Source organism: Rhinichthys klamathensis, unplaced genomic scaffold, assembly GCF_029890125.1.
Source record: "Rhinichthys klamathensis goyatoka isolate OS25496 unplaced genomic scaffold, OSU_Roscu_1.1 h1tg000114l_1, whole genome shotgun sequence".
Taxonomy (NCBI): Eukaryota; Metazoa; Chordata; class Actinopteri; order Cypriniformes; family Leuciscidae; genus Rhinichthys; species Rhinichthys klamathensis.
Window position 1 is genome coordinate 3,953,897 of NW_026606651.1, and position 25,368 is coordinate 3,979,264.

The 25,368-nt window shown below is 38.1% G+C and overlaps 1 protein-coding gene across 2 annotated transcripts in view; it reads left to right on the forward strand.

The window, feature by feature from the left end:
• Positions 1-25,368, forward strand: part of bmpr1ba (bone morphogenetic protein receptor, type IBa) — a 68,671-nt gene that overhangs the window by 31,451 nt on the left and 11,852 nt on the right. For both annotated transcript variants that reach the window (XM_056254842.1, XM_056254843.1), the window contains one exon: positions 8,310-8,539. In XM_056254842.1, coding sequence (XP_056110817.1) covers positions 8,461-8,539 — 79 coding nt within the window. In that variant the 5' untranslated portion in view covers positions 8,310-8,460. The remainder of the gene's footprint in view (positions 1-8,309; positions 8,540-25,368) is intronic.

Below are 25,368 nucleotides of genomic sequence, written 5' to 3' on the forward strand. Positions count from 1 at the left end.
TTGGCTTTTTTAAAGGTATACTTTGTAACTTTACAAAATGTAATGAGTGAGTACATCATGAATCCATTTTCCAAACTGTTTTTTGTTCTATCCTGGACAAATAGGTGTTACATTATACTTTTTTAGACCGGGCGGGACGACAACCACTGCGGAGTAGCCCAGTACCTGCGTGACTCGTCATAAACATAAACGGAGAGAAGTAGCTCCAGCTACAATGTTCATCTGCAAGACGCATTCACTTTTGTTTATTAACCGCTAGAGCACCTAAAGTTACATAGTGTACCTTTACATCACCCAGAATTGCAGCCCGACCATACATACATTTCTGTCATGAACAAAACCTTTCCAGAGTACTTCGAACCCACAACCTTGATCCTTAACTGCTTATGTTCCCATCCAGAACGATTTAATGTGAATAGGGGCTTCCTTTTAGCACTTTTACAAATGTTAAACATTTGCCCTTCAAACTCCTGACAATAACGTGTAAAAATAGATCAAATAGAGAGTCTAAACAGACACATTTCTGTCTGCGTCCTGTCTTGTCATGTGTAATTGCTATTACTTCCTCTTGCCTTGTTTTCTGTCTCTTTCTCTCTCTGTTTAATGTTTTCTGCCCTCTGCGACCCTTTTGCTTTTGTATCATTCTTTCTTTTCCTCTAATTGGCACCTCGTTAGGGAATGCTTAATTGGAGGGATGAGCCAGGTGGCAGCGGAGCCGCTATGGCCCTCGTTAGTGTGTGAAAGTGTGTGCGTGTTTGTCTTTGTTTAAGCAGAATAAATGTGGAGCAGTCTGCATGTGCTGATTATGTTCCATTCACCCATGTTGAACTCTAACACATTCCCCTCACGGCCCGCTAACACACACACACACACACACTCACTCTGCCTCGCTGTCTGTGTGCCGTTGACCATTTCCATTGATTCTAACTAGACAATAATAAAACGCAAAACAACAAGCATTTAGTGCATTGAAACGGTTATGATAAATTTAGATGATAAACTTTGATTTTTTTCATGCAAAAATGGGAAGTCATTATTTACTCACCCTCTTATTATTCAAACAATAGTATGTCACATTCAAGATGTGCATGTCCCAGTCATCATTTTGGAACTAAAACGGGTATTTTGTATTTTTAGTCCAATTTTATGTAAAAATTACTTCACAATTTTGCATTCAAAACGTTAAGCAACAAGGTCAGGTGCATTGCATTGTGGGATACAATATTTCTAGTATTCCTGCATTGTACTGGTAGTCTGGTTGTCTCCTGTATGTGTTGTAGTTGTGAGTATACAGTACCGTGCTCAGTATACTGGATTGTGTAAAAATAGTTTAGTAGTATGCCATTCCGAACATAGTCTTGTTTTGATCATTGAACCAGTTCAAATGAATGATTCGTTCACAAATTGGACGTTGCCTTGTGTGTCATTGCTTATTGATAGTGAGTTCAGTGGCTCACTGCTAAATATTGGTCCAGACAACACTGGTGTATATTGTGTGTGTGTGATGGTATGTGACCAAACGGATGATCTCAAACAGGTGTGAGGTCGCTGAAGCTCTTCAGGTCATTACACTGACTTCTGACCTTTCTCTCTGCAAACCCTGACCTTTGAGGTACTCTCTCGCACACACATACACACAGAAGCTCGGCTCCAAAGCATAGTGAGCTGTGATGTTATAACCACATAAACATTGATATGATTGATGATCACATTGATTGATATTAAATTACATTTAAAGTTGAAACCTTTTATTGATACTTTTTGATAGAGAAGTACAGCCTTAAAATACGACCTACAAAGGCAGTCCACTAGGTTTAGGAACAGAGGCATTGTCTGAGCAGCTACAGGCTTAAACTGTTTATGCTTTTATTAGTTTCAGTGCTATTTAGGAGAGTACAGTATTAGAAAGCATGCGTGTGTTGTTCAGACAGCTGAAGGTCTATTTTTTGCTGCTTATTCTTACACCTCTACATTTGGACAATCAACACCTCGCTTTATGACACCCCACATAATGGCAGCGACAACACACTCACCTCTCCTAATGGCATCAAAACACACACTCACATGAACCAAAAGCTGACAAACGCTCCTATAACAGACTAACGCATCGCTTCTGTCAGCTGTGAAAACAGGAGCAAACATTTGGAAGATAAGATGAGTTTGTTGTGTGGGCCGGGTAACAGATGGAACGGATTGGCGGGTGTTAGTCAGGGAGCCGGTGCCATTATGGCTTTAGTGGGGAATGTGTGTTTGCTGATTTGATACATTGGATTTTTCGTTTGATCATCATGAACAGACACAAAATAAATAACAACACTGTAGTTCTGCTCTAAAATCCCTAAGCTACATCCTTACATTTTAAAGTAACATGAAATTAGTGATGGGGATTGGACTCCAAAAGAGTTGATTCCCCGACTCTGAATAGCCGTAGAGTTGGGGTCGACTCCAGCACAGGAATCTTCCCTCATTGTTGACTTGTTCACTCGTTCTCCTGTGTAGAGCACGGCAGTTTAGTTAACTATATATCAGCAAGGAGTGAACAAAATGAAGCGAGGAATTCATAAGGTTCATTAATACATTACTTTCCTTCTTGTTTATTTCATTCGGACATCATATTCTACCACAGCTGTTTCTCGTGACTTTTACCGTGTAAAATTAGGTATTGGCAACAATTAGGTAACAACGTTAAGGATACTCATCATTTCAAGGTAACGTCATCATCGCTAAATTTGACTCATTCGAACAGACATGGTAAAAGTGTGTGTTTTAATGTGGGGTATTTAAGGCTTTGTTTCAGGGAGGGGGAAACATTTAGTGTGTAATAACGACTGCAATCTTGTATTATTCCTGACCCTGTTTTGAAGTAAATGGAGTTGTGGAGTCGATTTCGTCAACTCCTATGGTGGAGGTCGGAGTCGACTCCGAAAAAAACTGGAATCAAACAGTTTTTCCTGGAATCAAACTATTTTTCCTCTGTTTTGTGATGCATTTACTAGTAAAATAGGATATTTAACAAAAAAATGTAGGGTGGGGCTTGATTTAATCTGAAAAGAATGATTTCTGAAGGGAAATCATGTTTTTCATTTGAATAAAGTGTATTTTCTGACCCCACTGGCAGATATTTGTTTTAAGCATATAGTCACTTGACTTAATAGCTTAATTATTTTTCTGAAGGCTTCTGAAGTCAATATACTGTATCTTGATATACGAATGTTTATATATTTATACTGGAAAAGAAGACAAGTAAGAAAATTCGAAGAAATTTGTTTTATTGCAGTGTTGTCACAATCGAGGGCTTTTCACACACTGCACTTAACCCCGGGTTATCATTGTCCTAAACCCCACTATTTATAGGGATGTGAATAGTCACTGGTCTCACGATTCAATTCGATTACTATTATCATGTCAACGATTCGATTCGATTTGATATCACAATGCATCACGAGGCGTTGCATTCTCACTTTTCAATATTACTGCACATACATTTTCATCAATGAATACAAGCAGACAGATATATAAACTCCCTTTTTATTTTATATGCTCCAAGAAAGTACACTTCCTGAATGTAGCAAACAACAAACAAAACTTAAGTCTGAACACAGCAGACGACAGTGTATGCTAAAAGCACATGAAACTGTTACAATATGTTACAATAACACTCACACACACTTGCACTCGAAAAATAGTGGGTGCATTTTTTATTACTCTCTTTTTTTTCTCTCCTCCTTCCGCCATTTTACGCTTCTCGCGCTTATGTGACGAATGACGTCAGTAGGCTATTATCGATTAGGGTCCATTACTGCATACGTGCACGATTCTGCATTGATGCAGTAATAGACCCTAATCGATTATGCAACGATTCATTTCAACACCCCTACAATTTACCTTAGGTAAAGGAACGGACCGAATCCGATACTACCTGAAGGAGATGGTATCTAATGGCTCGTTTCCACTGAGCGGTACGGTACGGTTCGGGTCGGTAAACCATGATCCGGCTAGCGTTTCCACCGCCAACAGTACCCTTACTTGATAGGCGTGGTGTTTGCCGGAAAGAAGCGATCGACGTCATTTTCGCGCGAAGAAGAAAGTGACATAGTAAAGCGACATAGTAAACAACAATGGATGACATACTGCAGATCTTGTTCTTGCTTCTCAGCATGTTTGTCACAAGAAACAAGCGCCGGCATTAGGCGTTTCTCAATACCAAGTAGCAAAGTCCGACTCAGGAGAATGACTCCCGAGGACGCGAGTCCAGTAATTCTGCTAATGGAACAGCGCGTTCTTGAAAGCGCCACTTAGCTCGCTCTGCTACTCCGGTTATCTCTGTATGTACATTTTAGGCAACAATAAAACGAAATATGTTATAAAACACCACTCTGCTTCTTTTCGATTTCATTTAAATACATTTTAAACATTATAAGCACACAAATGTGGTTCAGGCAACGCATAGCCGATTGATTTTATTCACTGCATGCATGTAGCCTATATTTATAACAAAACTAAATATAAAACACAACCCTGCCTCTTTTCGTTTAAATTTAAAAATATTAAACATATTCCAGGCAATATGTGCATTGGTACAAATGTTGCAATAAACAACATTACAGATGGTCTTGTAATAAAATAAAAAGTGACAAAACTCAACCCTATCTCTTTTTGTTAAATTTCAGTTTGATCAATAATAGCCATTATAAAAGTATAAGTAAAAGGTACAAAAAGCTATACAGTAAAGCTTTAATAACATAAAGCAAACAATTCAGTCAAATATACAAATTCAGCGCTCAAATATATGAAACTTCACTTAGCCTTCTGCCAAAACTATTGGCCAGGGAACGAATTATAGATTCACGAGACCAAAGATCGCCTGTTAGGTCTATACAAGACGAATTATATCTCATGTTTAACCACTACAGAGGCGTCAGAGTCAGCGGCAAACATCAGAACGACTAGCCGAGGAAAGGCTGTTCCAGGCGGGGTACTTGAGCGCTGAGCGCCCGGTGATTGCTTGGAATGGATCTCAGTCAAATTATCATAAATCTATAAATAAACCACAGATTTGAGCTTTAAAAAACGACATTCTCGCCTGAAAAACTCTTAAAACTACATTTCGTGACACAATAACCTTGTAGCACGCGCAAGTGACGATACTCTGTCAACCAATCAACGTTCTGCAGTGAGTCTAGCTCCACCTTTTAGTACCGTGCCACTGTGCTAGGTACCCCAACGGAAGGGTACCCAAAAAGTGGTACGGTACGGTTCGGCTTTTTGGTACCATTCACAACTTTTGACAGTGGAAACGCAAATAAGTGCGTACCGTACCGTACCGTACCGTACCGCTCAGTGGAAACGAGCCATTAGATCGTTTGTACTCGAACTGTGGCTCGAAGTGAAAGCAACACGGACTTGGGTGCACACTTGTTCAGGAAGTAAAGTAACCTGCGCATGTGTTTTAGCCAATGAAAATGTATTCAGTTTAATAAAACACATGTAAGGGACAATAGTGTTGATGATTTACCTGAATGAAAACAAACATAACATTCCAAGTAAAATAGTTTTGAACTTTATTACAATAACAAAGAAAAAAAACGGAACCATGAAAATGTACTGTACTTTTTAAATGAAATATATAAATACAAGTTCTGTCATGAAACTCACCACCAGCTGCACACTGGTGGTGGATCGAGGAGAGATCCCCGGACATGATTGTAAAGCGCTTTGGGTGTACAGTTGTACGTATGAAAGCGCTATATAAATGCCTCATTCATTCAAACTCTAGATGGTTTAGGCTGATAGGACCTTAACTCAATCTGCTTGCTATCACATCATTCTCTGTACGGTACCACTGATTGGTTCCTGCTGTATCAGTAGCCAATGAGCTCGTTGCTCAACCTTCAAATGCTTGGTCAGCATTTGCTGTAGCAGTTGCAGCGCTTCAGAAACCCTCCTCCTTCCCCAGCTCCACTTGTATAGAACTGCTAATTCATGTATAGAACAGGTAATTGATGTATGCTATATTGTACAGCAGCAGCAGCAGCATGTCTTACTTGCTCACAGCAGCGTGTCGTGTGTGTAATAACAGTAGCAAGTCCCGGAGCAGCAGCAGCAATAATCAAAAGCAGCGTATCAGATCTATTCCACCAAGACCAAAAATCAACATTGTCATATCCATTACCATGTCAAACACTCCTTGAGATGTCATGAAATAAATATTAATATTAATATTAAATATTAATATATGAATTGTACCTTGATCATTCATGTTTAGTTCATAGTGCATTAACTAAAGTTAACAGATACAACTTTAAAATGTAAAAGTGTATTAGTAAATGTTGAAATTAGGAAATTTCTAGCAAGGAACAATACTTTTTTTAACATGTTAGAAATGGATTCTTATTGTGAAGTGTTACCATTTCATATAAATCCAAACAGTCATGCTTAAAGAGGCCAGGCATTGACACCATGGCAATCTTTAAATATCTACACAAAGGCCATAGTATTGAAAATAGACACATATGTATACTGTATGTACTATACTCTCACATGTCTGAACAATGGTTTTCTATTCAAAATAACAACATATGTATTACATAGATGATAAAAAAGAACTGATTTTGAACGCGTTTCTGATTTGTTTATATGTTTTTGGACCATACAATATGCTTTCTCATGTCACTAGCATTAAATGTGCAACTTCGCTGGTTAACGAATGCATAAAATTGACCAGCTGGATATAAATTAATGCAAATAGAGGGTAACAATCGTGACATTAATCATTCGGGTCAGACTTGCGTGTATTTTTGTCACATTGTTTTAACCGCTTGAGGAACTACTGATGTTTGTGTCCTTTCAGACTTGACAGCAAACATACTGCTGTTCTGTCTCTACTAATCCAGCATTTAGTCAACAAATTAATGAATTTGTAACGATACGAAAACATGTACTGTACACATGCCGTTTCGTTTTTCTATGTTTTAAATCCACACCTGCGGTGTCCTGCTCACGTCTCACGTGTCAAAACAAACTCCACAAGGTGTCAGTGATTTGGCCTCTAGAGGCCGCTGTTGTACTTATATTCTAGCAAGGGACCAACCCAGAAAAACTATCGGTATATTTTTTGCTGGAACTATCGGTTATTGGTGCCGATTAATCTGCAAAACCGATCAATCAATCGACCTCTAATCAAGATAGCCCAGGTCTCCGTTTACCCGGGGTTTAGAATGACCCAGGGTTAACTTTCTCAAGTGTGAATGTTTTAAGAGTGAGTTTGGTTGCCACTCCAGTTGATAACTGAACTCTAGAACAAGATAAAGTGTCTAGACAACCATATTTAACATGAATGAGTATGTGGCCCTTTGTAGGAACATAGACTGTTTTGCTCCAGCTTTATTTGGACTGGGTTTGATATGTGTTAAAGGTCAACCTAGCACAAATTGGAAGAAGAGTCACAGGTCAAAGCTTAGAGATGACCTCCATCACAGCTCGTTATGTTTGGCAGAAGCGTGTGTGTGTGTGTGTGTGTGTGTTTCACAGATTTACTGGTTGATTGGTTATCCAGAAGCCTCAGTAAGAGGGAGCCGTGTTCATTTGTTTGACCTCTTTCTCATTGTTTTGCTTGTTTATTAGTTTTAGTGTGCTCTCTCTCTCTCTCTTTTCTTGAAGTGTTTGGATTGTTCCGATCTGCACAGCCAGTTCTGCATTTTTATTGTAGTACCATTAACTGCAGAAACAATGGTATTGTAGTGGTGTTTTTGTCGCTCTAGTTTAAATGTTAATCAACCATGCATTTTTATTTGAATTGAGCTGTCAATCAAATCACAAGTATGAAATAATGTCTGTTTGAAATAGCATACAATCTCACTACTATGTATACTATTTTTGTAGTATGCACAGTATGCAGACTGTCTGTTTTTGTAGTATGCATAGTATGCAGACTGTCTTGGACTGGAATACTGTATCCCACAATGCAATGTACTTAACCTGCGATCTTTAATAGGATTTTTAACATAATTTGATCAGCCTGCCAAAAGTTAAGACGTTTTTACACACACACACACACACACACACACACACACAAATAAGTTTTATACCGCACAGTGTGTAGGACACAGTATGCTAGTATTCCATGCAACTGGTGTGTTTGGTTAAAAAGGCAAAGGGAGGGGGATTTGAAAATACGGGTGCGTGGTCTTAAAGTGGGGGCGGGGTTTGGCCCAACTACACTGAGGCTACTGTGTGTAAGACTGTGAATAATCCCCTCCCCTCCCTCTCTCTCTCTCCCTCCCTCCCTCTCTCTCTCTCTCGCTGGGCAGTCAGTGTGAAGCTGTGATTGAGACTGCTGTGGGGTGTGCAGTTTCTCACATTCTGTAGAGGAAACACACACACACACACACACTCAAGAGTGTGTTGAGCAGACAGCTGAGGGATTCACTCGCTCCCTGCCTGGAGTTGCAGACACGGAAGATGGATCTCTTGAGGACTTGCTTGCGTTGGGTCTGCGTGCTGGTCATTGGACTTCTGGGACTCGTGGAGGAGAGCTTGGGTGAGTGTCAACCTTCAGAAAATTTACGGACTGCGCGTTTCTAATGCAGGATTTGTAACGCAGCTGGTCTCTGCTCTACGGATCGCCACACACATTCACATTCACTCAGATGTTGCTCTGGATATTTTAATTGAGTTCTCAGTGGTTTCATCTAAGTATCAAGATGTTTCTCCTAAAATTCCTTGGGAGAAATACAAATAGATGAGTCAGTAGTCAACAGTACAGTAAGAGTATAGAGCTATAAAATGAGTATGGATGGCAGATAATTTGTTCTTGAGAAATACTTGAGTTCATATTGAGATCTCTGATTGTTCATTGCAGACTTTGGTGTCTTGGCATGATTGAGCACATTATTAAGATCTCTTTTGGGAGTTTATAGGAGAGTCTTTTTCTTTGGAGAAAGGTTACTTCAGTAAAAGTTTCCATTTAGTCTCAGTGGTATCTCGGGGCAATCAAATATGCAATATTGGGGAGAGGAACGAACATAAAAGTTTAAGAATAGGTCATTGACATGTCCTCGGTAATGTCTATGATGGTTACAGCTCTGTCTAGGAGAAATGATTGAGATTAAAGAGATTTTCTTTCCTATGAAGCATGTTTTAATTCTTTGTTAGTGTGTATATGTGCTTTATGGTGTTCTGTATGTTGGCTTATTCAAACCTCATAGATGGTGTACCAAATGGTGAGCCAGGTGTTGCTGTGTGTGTTTCTCGTTTTGTAGTGCTGTACCAGCCTCTCAGCTGCCTAACACTTGTTTTACACACAGTTGGAGGTCCAGCTTTGAAATCACTCAGTGTTTAATTTATACAACAGACTCCCTTTCTCTCGAACACTTGTTTTGTGTGTGTGTGTGTGTTTTCTAGGCAGACCTTGTTTTTTTGTTCTATTAATATTCAATAACTTTGCCTTCCAGCAATAGGTTTAATTGCGTATTGAAGGAATCTAATTTTTGTATTTGCTGTAATAAATGTTTTATTTTATTTAATGATATATTTTATTGATATTAATATAATATTTATTTATTTAATAAATTCAATAATGTAAATAATTAAATTTTAATATTAATAATATAATCAATAATATAAACATTTAATAAATATAACATTGGTGTTTAAATTACTATTTTTTTTTTAATCGGAATTTATAATATAAATTAAATCATTAAATTAAACAGAATTTTATAACTTACATTTTATTAAATTATGTAGCATTTAATATTTTAATTTGATGATTAAATTATAAATATTATTTAAACAAAAATATATATAATTTAATTATGTTTATCTAATGTCTTTTAGCCATTTATAAGTGTGATTTAAGTGTCCAAATTTTCCTTGGAGCCACTGTATTTTAGTAAAATTTGACCTTAGCTAACTTTTACTAACCTTAACTTAACTTTATCTAAGCTAGTGAAGGAAATTGACTTGACTGCTCATATCCTCTTTGTGTTAGCCTGTGTGCACTCACTCTGTCTCTTTCTCCTCCTGAGCGGTTAAGTGAAAGTGAAGCCATTCCCATCATTTCCCATCCCATAATAACCCTAAGACACGGTCCAGACCTGTCTCCCAACACCCAGACGCACAATGAACTCATCTGCTGTCCACCGAAAGCAGAGGAGCCTGCAGTGTCTCTGTCAGACTTTATTTACAGCCCACAGCATCTCACCCTCTCCATCACTCCTGCACGTCACTCCCACTGCCGCCAAACAAACTCACGCATGTCCAACGGTGTGTGTGTCTATGATGAGTACGTCCTGTCTGCCCTTTTGACAAGGCCTTCGCATGTTTGTGTGTGTTTGGATGCAGGTCTACTGCTTGTGGAATATATAAACTACTAGGGGTGCACGATTCATTTCATGATATGGCTTAGTGCAATTATCAAATCCATTTAATTAAATAAGTATATGTGCTGCTTGTTTCAGAGTAAAGCGCAGCACTGTGTTCTTTTACAGCTTGTGAGCCGGTGTTTTTGGTGTCTGCTCGGTTCACAGTGAATGCTGCTCCACACAAACTCAACTTTGCATGTGTTTTGTGTTTGGGTCGCGTGTAACGTGCATTTGGGATCATCCGCCAACCATCTTCCCAAACTTGTAATGAGAAGCACTTTATGTCAGCCACAAATATTAGTATTGTAATTTAACAGTTGTGCTGTTGTAAAATAGAAGTATTATAACAAATATTATTATTAAATACTTGATTTTCTGTTTTACAGTGAAATATTACAATAGTAATTATTATGTGTTGCTAAATGTTTTCATATTTCATATAATAGTAACTTATTTAGTAGTAGTGAATTTATTATTATTATTCTTATTATTATGTAGTCATATTGATATATTATTGCATAATTTTTGGCCAAATTGTGCAGCATGATTGACTGATTTGATTTTGACTTTGACTGATGACTCCCACACTTTATTTGAATGTCCGTCATCACAGATAAGATCACCGGTTGACGCCAAAAGACGTATTACACCACCATGACTCGTTGAGAAACAATGTAAGAGCTTGCACAAAAAAGAAAACAAAACACCAAAACGAATTTACCTTGAAATAAACATACATCAAAACCAAATAAGTAAGGTTAATGACTTAAACATACCATAAACATCATACCTAAACATCATACAAAACAACAACAAACAAGTAATCTTGATACAAAGAAGACAAATCAAAACAACAACATAATGATAACAGGAAGTCCATAACCGTACCTTGTTCTCCATTTTAACCAGGAGCTAAATCCTTTTAAACTCCTTGCAAACCGTAAACCTTTGACGTCACGACCATGTATGTCTGGATCTCGTTCCGCACAATATATCCGCTCACGCGAGTGAACGTCAAAATAAAAGACCTCCATTACCATAACACAAATAAAACCCAAGATCAGAAAATGAAATGCCATACAAAAATAAACAACAAATAAATTGTTTAAAGGGATACTTCAGGATTTAGCATTAAGCTTTTTATTAGTAAAAACCTGTAGTATTTTCAAATTACCGTGCTTTCCACCCTCATATGCCCCTGAGACGAGAGATTTATGTATTTTTTGTCTGGAAAAAATCCTCCGATGACGCAAATATCGTCATTTTGCATCATCAGAGGATTTTTTGGCCAGAGGCTAAAGACTACAGTCAGTAGTAGAGGCTGTCCCGCATGTTCTCACCCGCCCATAGAGGGTGGGATCTCACTCACAGAATGTACACATAGTGTCAGCCATCTTTTTTTGGAAGCTAAGCTAGCAGGCTCTTGTTCTGTGGAGAAAGCGGAGTAGTAGGGGTTACCATCCTCTTTTTCCCGGACATGTCCGGCCGTCGATGTCCGGGATTCATCTGCAGTCGCCATTCATTGTTTACATGCACACCTTTTGTTTCAATCTAACTGAATTCATTCCGATTGGTGAATCTGAATGTAATGTTTAGATGAACGCTAAAGAAGTGATCGGTTGATGTGCGTTTTAACATTGCTAAGAAAATTCCTGCTCCTCCGTGAGAGATACGAGACCGGTGCATCTCACAGGTGTCGCTCATCGGTAATCACGCCACCGGCCTCGCGCCATTCTCCCGCGGCCCTCACTCGTCCTGCTCGCCACAGTAAACATAATGAATGGCGACTGTAGAACGCAAAAGCCGAATCCCGGACATTTTGGACGATCTCATCACGGAGACTCACTAGTGGCCTAGACTTGTTGTTTAACTACTGCGCTCTATTACCGGTAGGCGTGGCCTCCTAGGGCAGCGAAGCAAGTGCATTCTGGGAGTTGTTGTCTTTCATCCACATAAGCCAAAAATACATTTTCTGGCTTTTCTCAGTCTAGAAAGCTCCAAATTCAAAAATAATTTCACATTTCTTCTACATAAATGACCCATTTTAAATACACAGTCATCTTTCCAGAGGTGAAGTATCCCTTTAAGGACTAGGGAAATATAAAACAAAGTCATTAACTATAAATAAGCACAGCAAACCTGAAGCTTTCTTTAAATTGCATTTTAAACTGCATTTTCCCCCTCAAATCTTGCAGCCCTTTTGCTGTTTTTGCATGGTTCCTAGCTTGTCATTTGTGCTCATTGGTCGGTCTAGATGATGGATGAGCAGGACTGCCTAGTAGGCCATCTTGGTCAAGTTGGTTAAGGTTGGTAGACCACCTCAGACTAGTTTCGCGTTGCCATCACAGCTTTCATTGGCCAAGGATCGTCCAAGAGGACATCTGACCCACATGCAAGACAAATAATCACAGTTCGTTTTGTTACGCGTCATATTAAGGGGTGTGAAAATATAACATTGATGTCCCTACGATAACAGACCAGTCTGCATCTAAGGCCCTGTTTACACGAAAACGATTCCGGGTGAAAACGTAATAATATTTTATCGGATGTGCCTTTCGTTTACACGGCGACGGTGTTTTGGGGGCTTAAAAACGCAAAAAAGGGAAACCACCCTCCAGAGTGGAAATCTTAAAAACGCTCCACCATCGCGTTTCCGTCTAAACGGGTAAAAACGCAAATCTGCTCATGGCGGCTCTCGTCGCGTACGCATTTACGTCACAGGCATGCGCCAGTACAGGAAAATAACAACCAACATGTCGAATTATTTCCATACGTCGGAAATAAGTTCAAGTTGCCCTAGCAGCTCTGATAAACGTCCAAGAGTCTTTTCAATTTCGCGCTACTAGGGAGAGAAGTAGAAGGAAGGTTGTACGCAGGCGCACGGACTTGTTGTTGTTGTGTGGCAGTGCTTCACATTGCCACCTAGCCGCCTGGAGTGCATACTACATCGCATTTCTAACACTTTTGCGTCTCCATATGCACGCAGATTTCCCCCCCATAACGCTCGTCTAAACGCAGAATAAAAAGTGAAAACGAAACGCCACTTTTGCGTTTTCTCTTCAGATCGTTTCCGTGTAAACATGGCCTAATACATTAATCATTTAAGAACGTTGTGCAAGTATACTGCTACAATGGAGCCGCGAACTTCACATAGCTACTTTTGAAACATCCAGCGTTTAGTTGGTAATAAGTGCGCATTATCACAGTTGTAAAGACGATGACTTTCTTCTTCCATGAGGGGGTTTGGCTTCACGACGGCTTTGTCTCCAGACGGACCGTTAAAGAACGCAACACACGTCTCCTGGAAATCCTGGAAAATTCAACCAATCGAATGATGACTTTGAAGTTCTTGAAGTGTTTGTCTGCCATATGCATCAGACGTTCAGCCAACGGTCCGTGGGCGTGATCACGTCTGAGGCTGAGACTAACCTCAGACCAGCAACTAACTACTTCCAGAAGCCTAACCAGGAATACATTCTTACTCAACCAGTTCCACCAAGAAGATTCGCTGGTGAACAGCATTACTGTGTCGGTCCACCAGCTAGATTAGCACTAACCAGCCTGATCCAACATTGGTTTATTTAGTTGGGTGATTTATGGTCAGACAGCGTGAGAAACACAGAACGTCTAAAAGATTCAGGTGAGAAAATAATTCAAGCCAAACCCTTCCAGTCTTGAGGTTGTGTGATTGTCTTCTCAGGACGTCTTCAGTCGTCAGTCACACCTCTCTGAGTCGCTCAATTTCTGTTTGGCTTGGAAAGAAGGCATGTCTCGCATCCCAGAGGAAAAACTCTTTCACCTTTCACTGCTCTGCCTGTCATCAGCATTCTCATCACCTTCTCACCTCTTTCCCTGGGAGGTTTTGAGGTTTATTCTCTGATGGCTCTGATTAATAATGACCGTCATAGGTTTGTCTTTTTACTGTCAGCGGCCACCTAAATGATAAATTATGTGTTTTAGATTTAGTTTTACTGCATAGTAACTCTTGAAAGTTAATGTTCTGCTTTAAGTTGCTCACGGAGACTGTATCATGGGCCGTCCAGCTGCAGTTGGTTTGATGGCTGGAGTCCAGAAGATTGTGATGGACAGCCGGCAGATGCAGCACCACACTGGATCTCTGGAGTGTGGGAAAGACCGAGGTGTTGAAGAGAGGAATAAAAAAAAAAAAAAAGCTTGTTTGGAACGGCACAATACCGAGAAACTGAGATTTGCTTGCATGTAATTTTGTTAGTCACGTATTTCGATGCCAAGTGGGAAAACACAATACAGAGTGTGCAGTCATACTGAAACATAGTGTAAAGGCCACGACACACCAAGCCAACGTAAAAGAACTAGCGGAGACGAAAGCTGACTGTGTTTTCGCCTGCGTTTCAGCCAAATATCTGCGCTTGAACACACATGTCAGCTAGCACTTCTGCGCCTGCTGTCTACATCAGGAGGTATCAGTAATCGATATACGTCATTCAAAAAGGGAAACCGAAACTAGGACTGCAGATACAAACTGAAAACAAAACCGCGCTTGCTCACCATTTTGAATAGCAGTCACGCTGATCACTTTCTTCACTCTTGAGCTCAACAAGCTCAATTGGCCAAAATACCTGCAGTATTTGAAACCTCACGGTTGGCCGATGACCGACCGCTGGCTTGGTTTTTATCACTTTGTTTTCATGCTTTTTAATCAACCCTTCACTAATCTCTGCCCCCCATGGTTACTGTTGCTAACGCAGACAAGCTTTACAGGACGTTCCATATGAATGAACCGGAGATTTCTGTGAAAGGCTTTTTTCCGCCAGTAAAATGTTCTCATAAAGTGGCCAAAACTGATTAGATATTATTCTTATGTGGGCTTGAATAAATTAAGACATTGAAAAAAAAAAAATTCTCCACTAAAATTGTTAAATCGCACAGTAACATGATGGAAACTGCAGACACTGAAAACCAATGGAGGTGAACGCTGCTTTCATCCTTTCTGAGTTCCTTGTTTAATTGACTTATACTCTTTTTGCATAATTTCTGTAAAATTATGTTTAAAACTGTCAAGCCAGACTTTGAAGATTATAATATTTTATTAAGATATGATGCCTTAAACTTTACAAATCCAGCAAGTATAGTACCATTCAAAAGTTTGCGGTCATTATGATTTTTATTTACTATTTTTTAGGAAGTCTGTCTATTTGAATATATTTTAAAATTGAATTTATTCCTGTGATCAAAGGTGAATTTTCAGCATAATTACTCCAGTGTCACATGATCCTTCATTCTAATACGATGATTTGCTGCTCAAAATATTGAAAACGTTGTTGTGCTTTTTTTTCTAGATTCTTTGATTTCTTTTGATTCTAGATTTCTTTTTTTCTAGTTCAAGAGAACAGCATTTATTTAATATTGAAATATTTTGTAGCATAGTCTTTACTGTCTTTAAAAAAAATCAGTTTAAGGCATCATTGCTAAATACAATTATTGATTTCTTTAAAAACAAAATTTACTGGCCCCAAACTTTTGAACAGTAGTGTATATTTTGCAGAATCCTCAAAATGAGAATGACTTTGTTCATAGGGTTAACAACAGTGTTGTGGTCAGAGAGCTGAGAGTGTGTTTGCATTCACCTGCATGAACTCATGCACTCATGATCTCAGAACGAGGCTCGCATGAGCCTCCGGGTCTCTGTGTGATAACACACTTAATGGATTTTGAATGCTGCTCAGGTGTGTCTGTGTATGTGAGTCAGTCTGGAGCCTGAACTTCCTTGATTTATTAATGGCATTTTAATGATAGAGAACAGCGGTACTGCATAGAGTAACACTCAGAAACAGCACTCTGTGTGTAGTCAGCCAGGAGCCTGTGCTGTAGTGTATTATTAATAGAGGTTAATGATGAGGAGAAACACTCGTGTTCACATTCAGACCTCTGGCGTTTTTGTATTATTGTAGATTTTTGTACTCTAAAATGTATAATTATATTGTATAACTGTTCATTTTAAAGATACGTGACATCCGTCCCAGCAAACTCTTTTCCGGTAATCACAAATGACTGTGATTGGTCCAGCCTGACCAGCAGTGAGAAAAGTAACAGGTAACATGATAACAGCTGGTTTGCAGTTTGTACAGTCATTTTCCAATTTAATAGACACTATATACTGTATAAAATACACATTTGATGAAATAAATAAAATATAAAACATTTAAAATTACAAATTTTTATTTAGGGTCATCGTACCTGACCAGTCAAACTATTCTTTAGCTTTATACAGTATTTCAGTGATTCACAAACTTTTGTGTCAGCTAAACACCTTTGACATAAAATATTTTCTAGAAGTACCCTCTGAGATTTGGATTTAATATTTTAAATAATTCAACAACACATTTGACGTTCGCGGTTCTCTAATGTCATTTAATGGTCACATGATAGGTGTATCAGTGCCTCCCATGTGACCAAATCTCAACTGCTTGATTGCTTGTGTCTTTGCAAAATGTAATCTATATTATCGCCCAGCTCTAATCTGCAAAATGCGACTGTAAGGCATGAAGATATTAAGACATTATAAACATTGTGGTCATGGTTTTCTGTAAAGTTGCTTTGAAACATTGTCTATTGTGAAAAGTGCTATACAAATAAATTTGACTTAGTTTAAATATTAGTTCACATTCACATTATTCACAACCCTCAGTTTGGGAAACTGTTCTATTTCTCTGTTTCACACAAACCCAAGTGCACCATGGGAAGGAAGCAGCTGGATTTGGTATTTGAATGTGTTGTGTGTCAGTCCATCTTAATGCCTTTATCTTCAGTCCTTTATAATCTGTCCTCTCTTTCATCTCTCTATCTTTAGTATTGACCCCGTCCATGGACACACCTGTTCCCACCTTTCATTTCTCGTTCCAGCGCCCCACCTGGACGGCCAGCTGAGGGTTTACATGCCTTCTTTTATTTCAGTTTGTGCTGAAAGCGTCTGATGCAGTAACCATGAACAGATTTCACATCAGAAAGTGAGAAGTGTGGAGTTTAGCAGCAGTGAAATGCTTTTTTTCTTGTCGAAATATTCACTGTTAAAACAGAACATTTTGGGCAAGTGGCAGGACATATTGAAAGGCTTACCTAGTTTTTTTCTAAATAGCCAAAACCCGTCAGCCATGACTTACTACTTATTCACTAGTGGTATTAGTTAATTTTTTTTTGAATTCTTTTTTAAATTTTTAATTTAAAGATGACTTTGAAGCTGTCGGACATTGTCTGAAGATTTTAATTTCTTGAGGTCTTTAAGTTGGCTTAAACAAGGAATGCATTTTGTATTCTGTCTGCACTATTTTATAATTGTTTTTTTATATACACATGCATGTAAATTGTGCTTTTTGGACATCTCAATTCAAAAGTTCTCATATTATATTGCACCAATTTCAGTTTTCAAATGATGGACCGATCAGAAGCAACAATGTAATTTGTCTGCTACAATATCAGGGGAGATGTTAATACATTTACTTATTATTTTACAGCTGGAAAGTAATTGTTATCTTGCCAGGTTGCTAGCTACTCTTGTTGCTTAGTTTGCTTAAAGGCAGGGTAGGCGATTTGTTCCAAAAACATTATTGTTATACTGGTTGAAAGTCTCTTCACATCCTGATAGCAATCACTAAGTTAAGTGGTCTAAATGTATTTATATGTATATCATCTGTGGAAGGCGTAGGAACATAAAATGTTCGTCCAATCATTGCATTCGGTGCGAATGAAGCGCTCTGAAGGGAGGGTGGGATCTCATGCTTTCAAAGCTAGCTTGCCGACCCTACCTTTAATATGAAACCGCTCTTCAGCACCCAGCTGACTATAACCTTCAACTAGGTACGTTTATACAGTGCTGGTCAGAATTATTTTGCCCCCTTGGTAAAATGATGGCTGTAAAAAATAAATTGCATTGTTAATCCTTTTGATATTTTATTAAAACAAGCAAAAATCGAACCTTTAATTCAAGTTGAAAAATTGAAAGTGGGGGGGAAATCACATTATGAAATAAATGTTTTTCTCCAAAACACATTGGGAACAATTATTTGCCCCCTTTTATTCCAAGATAACAGCTCTGAGTCTTCTCTTATAATGCCGGATGAGTTTGGAGAACACCTGACAGGAGATCAGAGATCATTCCTCCATACAGAATCTCTCCCGATCCTCCAGATTCCCAGATCCATGTTGGCGCTTCTCCTCTTCAGTTCAGCCACTCATCTTCTATAGGGTTCAGGTCAGGGACTGGGATGGCCATTGCAGATGCTTGGTTTTGTGCTCAGTGACCCATTTTTGTTTTGATTTTGATGTTTGTTTTTGGATAACTGTCCTGTTGGAAGATCCAAACATGGCCCATTATAAGATTTCTAGCAGAGGTTTAATTTTTTTATCTGTTGGTATTTGATGGAATCCATGATGCCATGTATCTGAGCAAGATGTCCAAAACCTCTGGGTAGAAAATTAGGCCCAAAGCATTAAAGGTGAAATGACTCATTTTTTGGCACACGCATCAGTAAAGGGGACTGCAGAAATAGTGACTATTTTCACACATGTTTCCTGGACAAAGTATTTTAACATCCAAAAGCACACATCAACTTCGGTCAGACAGCAATATGTATTTGGGACTTGCTGTCTGACACATTTTTCCAACCTTATTTGTAAAGGATGGACCAATAATCGGTTTGTTCAGTTCAGTGCTGTTGTTATTGCCAAAAACAGAAATAAATATCAGTTCTATATATCGGTTATCGAGTACATAAACATGCAAATAATTGGTATCGATATCAGTAATAAAAATCAACATCAGTCGATCTCTACTCTTTTGATTGACAGGATATAATCGGCTCTGATCATCAACTGTTTTTAAACAATTGGCCGATGCCCGATAGTGAAAATAATTGCTTTTATATGCTGATGACGAACACTGGCTGATACATCGGTGCATCCCTATTTTGATTAAACCACGAAAATGAAATCTTTCAAAAAAAAAAAAAAGTTATTTGAGCTGTAAAGTTGCCTAAAAAGTCAATTTGAGCTGAGACTGTCAATTTGAGCTGAGACTATTTTTATTATTATTTTTAACTTCTGGTTATGCATTACATTTTATACCAATGTGTGGAGTTTTAGAAATGTGAAGCTCCAATTTTGGTTAAAGCACCAACTTGAAATCTTTCAGAAAAAATAAAATGCATTTTTAATAATATTTAAAAGTATTTGAAAAAATTTAATTGTTATTTGAGCTCTACAGTTGTCAAAAAATTCCTTTTAAGGTGAGACTACTTATCTAAGCAGATGAACTTCTGGATGTGTAACTAATGTTACTGTGTGTGTGTGTGGTTTTAGAAATGTGATACTCCTATTTTGATTACACAGCCTTCCACTGTAACGGTATTGGTATAAACACATTCCTAATTAGAACATACATGAAGCATACATCTGCAATCGTAACAGGCTGACCGTGTCTCTTATTCGGTGATGTCTGAAATGCGCCCCTGGTTTCAGACCCGTCTGTTTCCATGGCTCCTAAGCGAGTTCAGCAACTGTCTGTTATGTAAATAAAGAAAATTCCACTCATATCTGGAATGAAACGGCGTCTGGAGTTCCAAGTGATTTTGACTCTAGGTAAAAACAGACTGTTCTACATTAATTAGCTGGTGTGGCAGTGATAACCTTGATTTCAACTTACTAGAAGTGATTTAAAATCTTGAGATGACATAGGTTTGCTGTAGGGTGATGATGAGACTGCAATTGCCTTTATCTGACACTCACACACAGGCACCAGAGGCTGCTAACAGAACTTCATTTAAACACCCCACAGACACCATATTAAGCCAGCAAACACCCACTGAACGCTGCTATTAACACACCGTGAGCATGAGGGATGACTGTGCAGAAGGTTCATGTGCAAACCATCGCTTTGTGTATATTTATGCCGAGATGTAATTTACAAGGTCATCTTGAAACTCAATCACCTGACCCTGAACATTCCAGCAACCCTTCACACGGACACACACACACACACACACACACACACCACAGCCGCCACACACTATGAAATATAAAATAAACACAGCACTTTCAAATAAACAGCAGAAGGAAAACTCAAACTTCCATTTCAATGACATGAGAGAAACACGATAGACCCTCTGGCCAATAGTGAAAACAGAGCAAAAACAAAAGGAAACAGAAAGAGAAAGAAGGGTTTCTACTTAAACTTCACTAATGCATCTTTCACTACTACCAGACTAAAAATTAGTGGGCGACGTACACACAGGTCAGGAACTGTTCTTGTATATCTTGCATGTACCGTTGTTTGGTGAATTTTCACCGGCGAAATAGAGTAATTTTAATCAGAATCCACGTGATCGGGAATTTTGCATGAGGGTGAAAGATTTCTCCGCGTTGACCAAAGCTGTTTGGTTCGAACGAACGTGACTTCTGTGTGAGCGGTTCTTCATGCATTGACACACACTATTGGCAATATGCATTTTTTCACTGAAATTTTGCTAATGTGACCGAATCTTTAGGCATGTGTAACCACTTTAACCACTCATACATTCATTTGATATGATGGCTAATACAAAAGAAAAATATTAAGGGCATACATTTACACAAACTATTTTAAAAATTTATTTTAAGTTATCTTACCACTAAAAAAATAGTCCCTGACATACAGTGCTGGTCAGAATTATTTGCCCCCTTGGTAAATATGATCAAAGATGGCTGTAAAAAATTAATCTGCATTTTTAATCCTTTTGATATTTTATTTTAAAAAATTAGCAAAAATCTAACCTTTCATTGAAGTAAAAGAATAGAAAGTGGGAGGAAAGTAGCTTTTTTTCTGCCAAAAAAGTAGATTTTTTTTTTGTTTCATCTGACCATAGAACCCGTCCCATGTGAAGTTCCAGTAGTGTCAGTTCATGAAAGCGCTGAGACATGGCGACCGGCGGCGGAATACCGAAATTGGTACCGAGAACCGTAACATTTTAATGGTATCGGTACCGACTACTGGAATTTTGGTACCGTGACATCCCTACTGTATACTGTTAATTATATATGTGTATTCGTATAAATTTAAATAAAGTTTATTAAAACTACCTTATGTGCAAACATTTCAGTTTTAATTTGAGTGTTATTATATCTGAAAATAAATAGCATTTCAATATGTAATAGCTCTGTTGTTCATTTTAACCTCTAATATTATAGCAATGTACCAAATGAGAGGGTTCCCTGTATAGTTAGCAAAGTTGGTTTGTAGTTAACAGTAGTTGGCAAAGATTTTTCTTTCCTTAAGAAAATCAAACTATCGGTATCAGTATCAATATCGGCAGATATTCTGAATAATCGGCTATCGGTATCGGCGGAGAAACTTAGTATAGGTGCATCACATTTCTAAAACACAATTAAATCGATAAGAAAAAGTATTTGTGGCTCAAAAGGACTTTTTAGACAACTTTACAGCTGATTTTTTTATTTTTTACACAAATTATTTCTTGTTTGTGCTTTTACCAAAATCGGATTCTTCACATTTCTAAAACTCCACCTGTAGGAATTACATCGGTAACACATAATCAAAAGTACCTCAAGCTTTATTTTTTATTTTTTGCTAAAGAATTCATTCAAGTGCTAGCTAGAGCAAAAATACATCTTTGCATTTCTGCCTTTAAACCCTCTGACCTGCTTGTCTGCTTTTCTTCCATTGTAAGTGCAGGCACGTTTCCCACTTGCTTTTACAAACTGAGGGATGAGTCGACATTATTGTCTGTGGTGATCAACAGCATTCCCCAGATGCGGTATATAGACATTAGGCTCCTTTAAATCTTCATAATAGATTCACACACGTAGACGAGACTGTGAATGTGGAGCAGGAAGCAGATTTCCGGAGCAGTCGGGCTTCTCCGACAGATTCGCAGTGATTATTTGGCTGTGTGAAGGAATGAAAAGTGTCTCTTTGTGTGTGAAAATCTCTGTCCTCAGGGGTTTTATTCAACCATCAGAGTGACAGAGAGAGAAAAAGAGATTTTGATTGAGTTCAGGCCCATTCAGACGGCCGGTCTTGGTTGACAAAGCCCAGCAGATAAAGACACAGTTGTAGCTCTCTTTTGTCTGTTCTTAATCTATTATCCTGTCTTATCTTTTCTTCTGCTCATTGCAGTTTCACTTTCTTGCATCGGTTGTATTGATCTTTTTCTTTTCACCCGTGTACGCTCATTATCTCCAGACCCCTGCGGGTTTGATTGATGGCTCTAGGTTTTGATTGACAGGTGTATAAGGCATACTGATTTTGGTTTGGGTTAAAGGTCATACCTCTTTCTGGTGGAGCGTATGTGTGGATGTGTTACTTCAAACACACATAATCACATGTGTGCTTTTCTGTGTAATTGGGGACACCCTGTTGACTTCTATTGTTATTTCATTCGGCTAATTAAAATTACGGTAGAATGTCCTAAAATGCATCTAATCCCAAAATACTGAAATCCAACTTTTAGATGTGAATCAAGACATTTGCGTCTCTGTGAATCAAACCATTTTATTTTAAGGTGACGTTGTTACGCAGTACTACTGTACATGCACTTGCTATAGTAAAGACAGTAAATTATAATTTCAATTTCAAGTAACTAACTTTAAACCTGACCCTGACCGTAACTCTATTGTAAGTACATGTAGTTAATTAACATTACTCAGCACTTATTTGAATTATTAGTACAATGTAGCTACGCCACCTTAAAATAGTCTAACCAACTATTTTACTTGCTTTTTTAATTTGTTATTTTATTTATCTAAAATCGTATTCTTCTAAATGCATTTTTAGATGGGATGAGGACATATTTAGTCTCTTCATAAAGCATTTTTACTTATGATGTCCCAAACATCTTTTGTTTGTTTATTTTACTTTTTAAGATAAAAAAAATAGCTTTTTTGAACACAATATATTTAGGATATATATGTATATTTTTATAAGCTAACAGATCATTAACAGAATTGTGATTCTCTTATGTGACGTAAACTTTTTTATGCAGTTTTATTATGCATTAAGCATAAACAAACTATATAAACTATTTTATATAATAAAAACAAAACAATTATAAATTCTCAAACATAAAACCATTTCTTCTTTTTGCTAAAATGTTCATTTTATAACTTTCAGAATTTTTATATTCTATATTTGTGTTTAACATTTCTTGCATTTGTGAAGCGAAACACATATATTTAGCTGAACACAGTATATATTTCATATTTTTCTTTTAACATTGCATTATCTGTCTGTGTAACACTTCATGCTTTTAATAAAATAAAGTTTGTCTGAGTTTAATTGCTTTAAATGTCCTGTATGTTCAGAACAGATTCGTTTCAGTAGGGCTTGCACGCCCACTCATTTTGACTAATTTACTAGTCATCCAGAAAAGTAGTCGAATAGTCTGTGTTTCGGTGTTTACATGATGTAAATGACTCCGCACACAGCTCTGACAGCCAGATGGAGAGTGACGCGGGTGAGAAACCAAGTATGGCGGATCTCCTGTGCCAGATTCATGCCTCTTGCCTTGTTATGAGCAGAGCCAAAAACAGCCATGTCACTAGTTTATTTCTGTCAGCCTCTCGGTTACACACAGGCTCTCAGAAGTTCAGAGCGAAAGGATTTTAATACGGAGTTCGAAGTTTGTAGTCGAAGCAGTTGTGAAAAAAACGATTCAAGCAAAGACCAAACAAACTAAAACGCTCTCCGGTTAGCGGTTATAAATGAGCTGTTCTGTTTATACGTTACGTCTCGCAGCGGCGACTGTGTTTACGACTGTTTTCACAGGGCTTTCTTAACTATGCAAGCGAGGGCCAAATCCGTCTGCGTTTATGTGTGTGTGTTTCATGCATATGTGACATGAATGGATCAGACAGGGATGGGATAAGATATTGAGCAGTGCATCAGACTCACGGTGTGTTTACGTCCCGGGACCCTTACATGAATGAGTCTCATACATTCACATGTCTGTGTAAGTGTGGCTGTACTTTGTAGGATTAAAGTTGTCCCTTAATTATGTGTGTTCGACATACTAGGATGCTTTTAGAGGCACACACAGACCAGCCCCCATTCTTTATCCAGACTTCGGGACTGTAATATAAGCAGTGCATTAGTGAGTTTAGACTAGTGATGGTTTGTAATAGAGAGAGTGAACGACAGGAATAGTTTGTTGAAAGAGATATTAACACACTAAAGGTACCGTCGGAAGGTCATTATCGCAAAATAAACCCGGACAGGGTGAGCAACGCAACTGTTATGTAATATGATTGGACAATTTGAATTTGATTATTTAAAATATTTCATTATTCCCGAAAAAAATAGTGTATACACTGTATATGTTAATCATTTTAAAGTTTATATTTGTGTGTGCACACTAATATACATATGGTTTAGGAGTGCCTGCTAAACTTTAGTTTCCACTAAACATATGTTAACCAAACTTTGCACATAGTTTCTCAATCATGTTATTAAAGATATTAATTGATTTGTCATATTGTTTTTTTAATGCCTGATTTATTATAGTCTGTGTTTACAGATGGGCAAAAATGTGTTCCCAACCTCATACACGTGGTCTAATTCTTTTTTGACTGTATATAAACATGACTTTGTACCATAACTATACTAGAATATTTGACCACTGAATGCCACAATTGACCTAACGGAATCAAATGTTCCAGAGAGCCGTGAAATAAGCAACTTTATTTTATGTCTTGATGTCAAAATTATATACACCATCGCTCAGCACCCCCTCTCTCTTTAACAGCTCACAGATGTGCAGTTATTTTGACTGAAGGGTGTTTGGTCAGCTTCTATAAGCACCTTTGTGGCCATTTAAAACTGTGTGTGTGTGTGTGTGTGCGCGCGTTTTAGAGGGAGAAGAAAACACACACACATCAACTTTACAGCCCTGTATTATAATTTTGTGTTACTTACTTTTCACCCAAAGTGATTTACCATGCACTAATTACAGCAGCAATAACCCAGGGTTAAGTGTCTCGC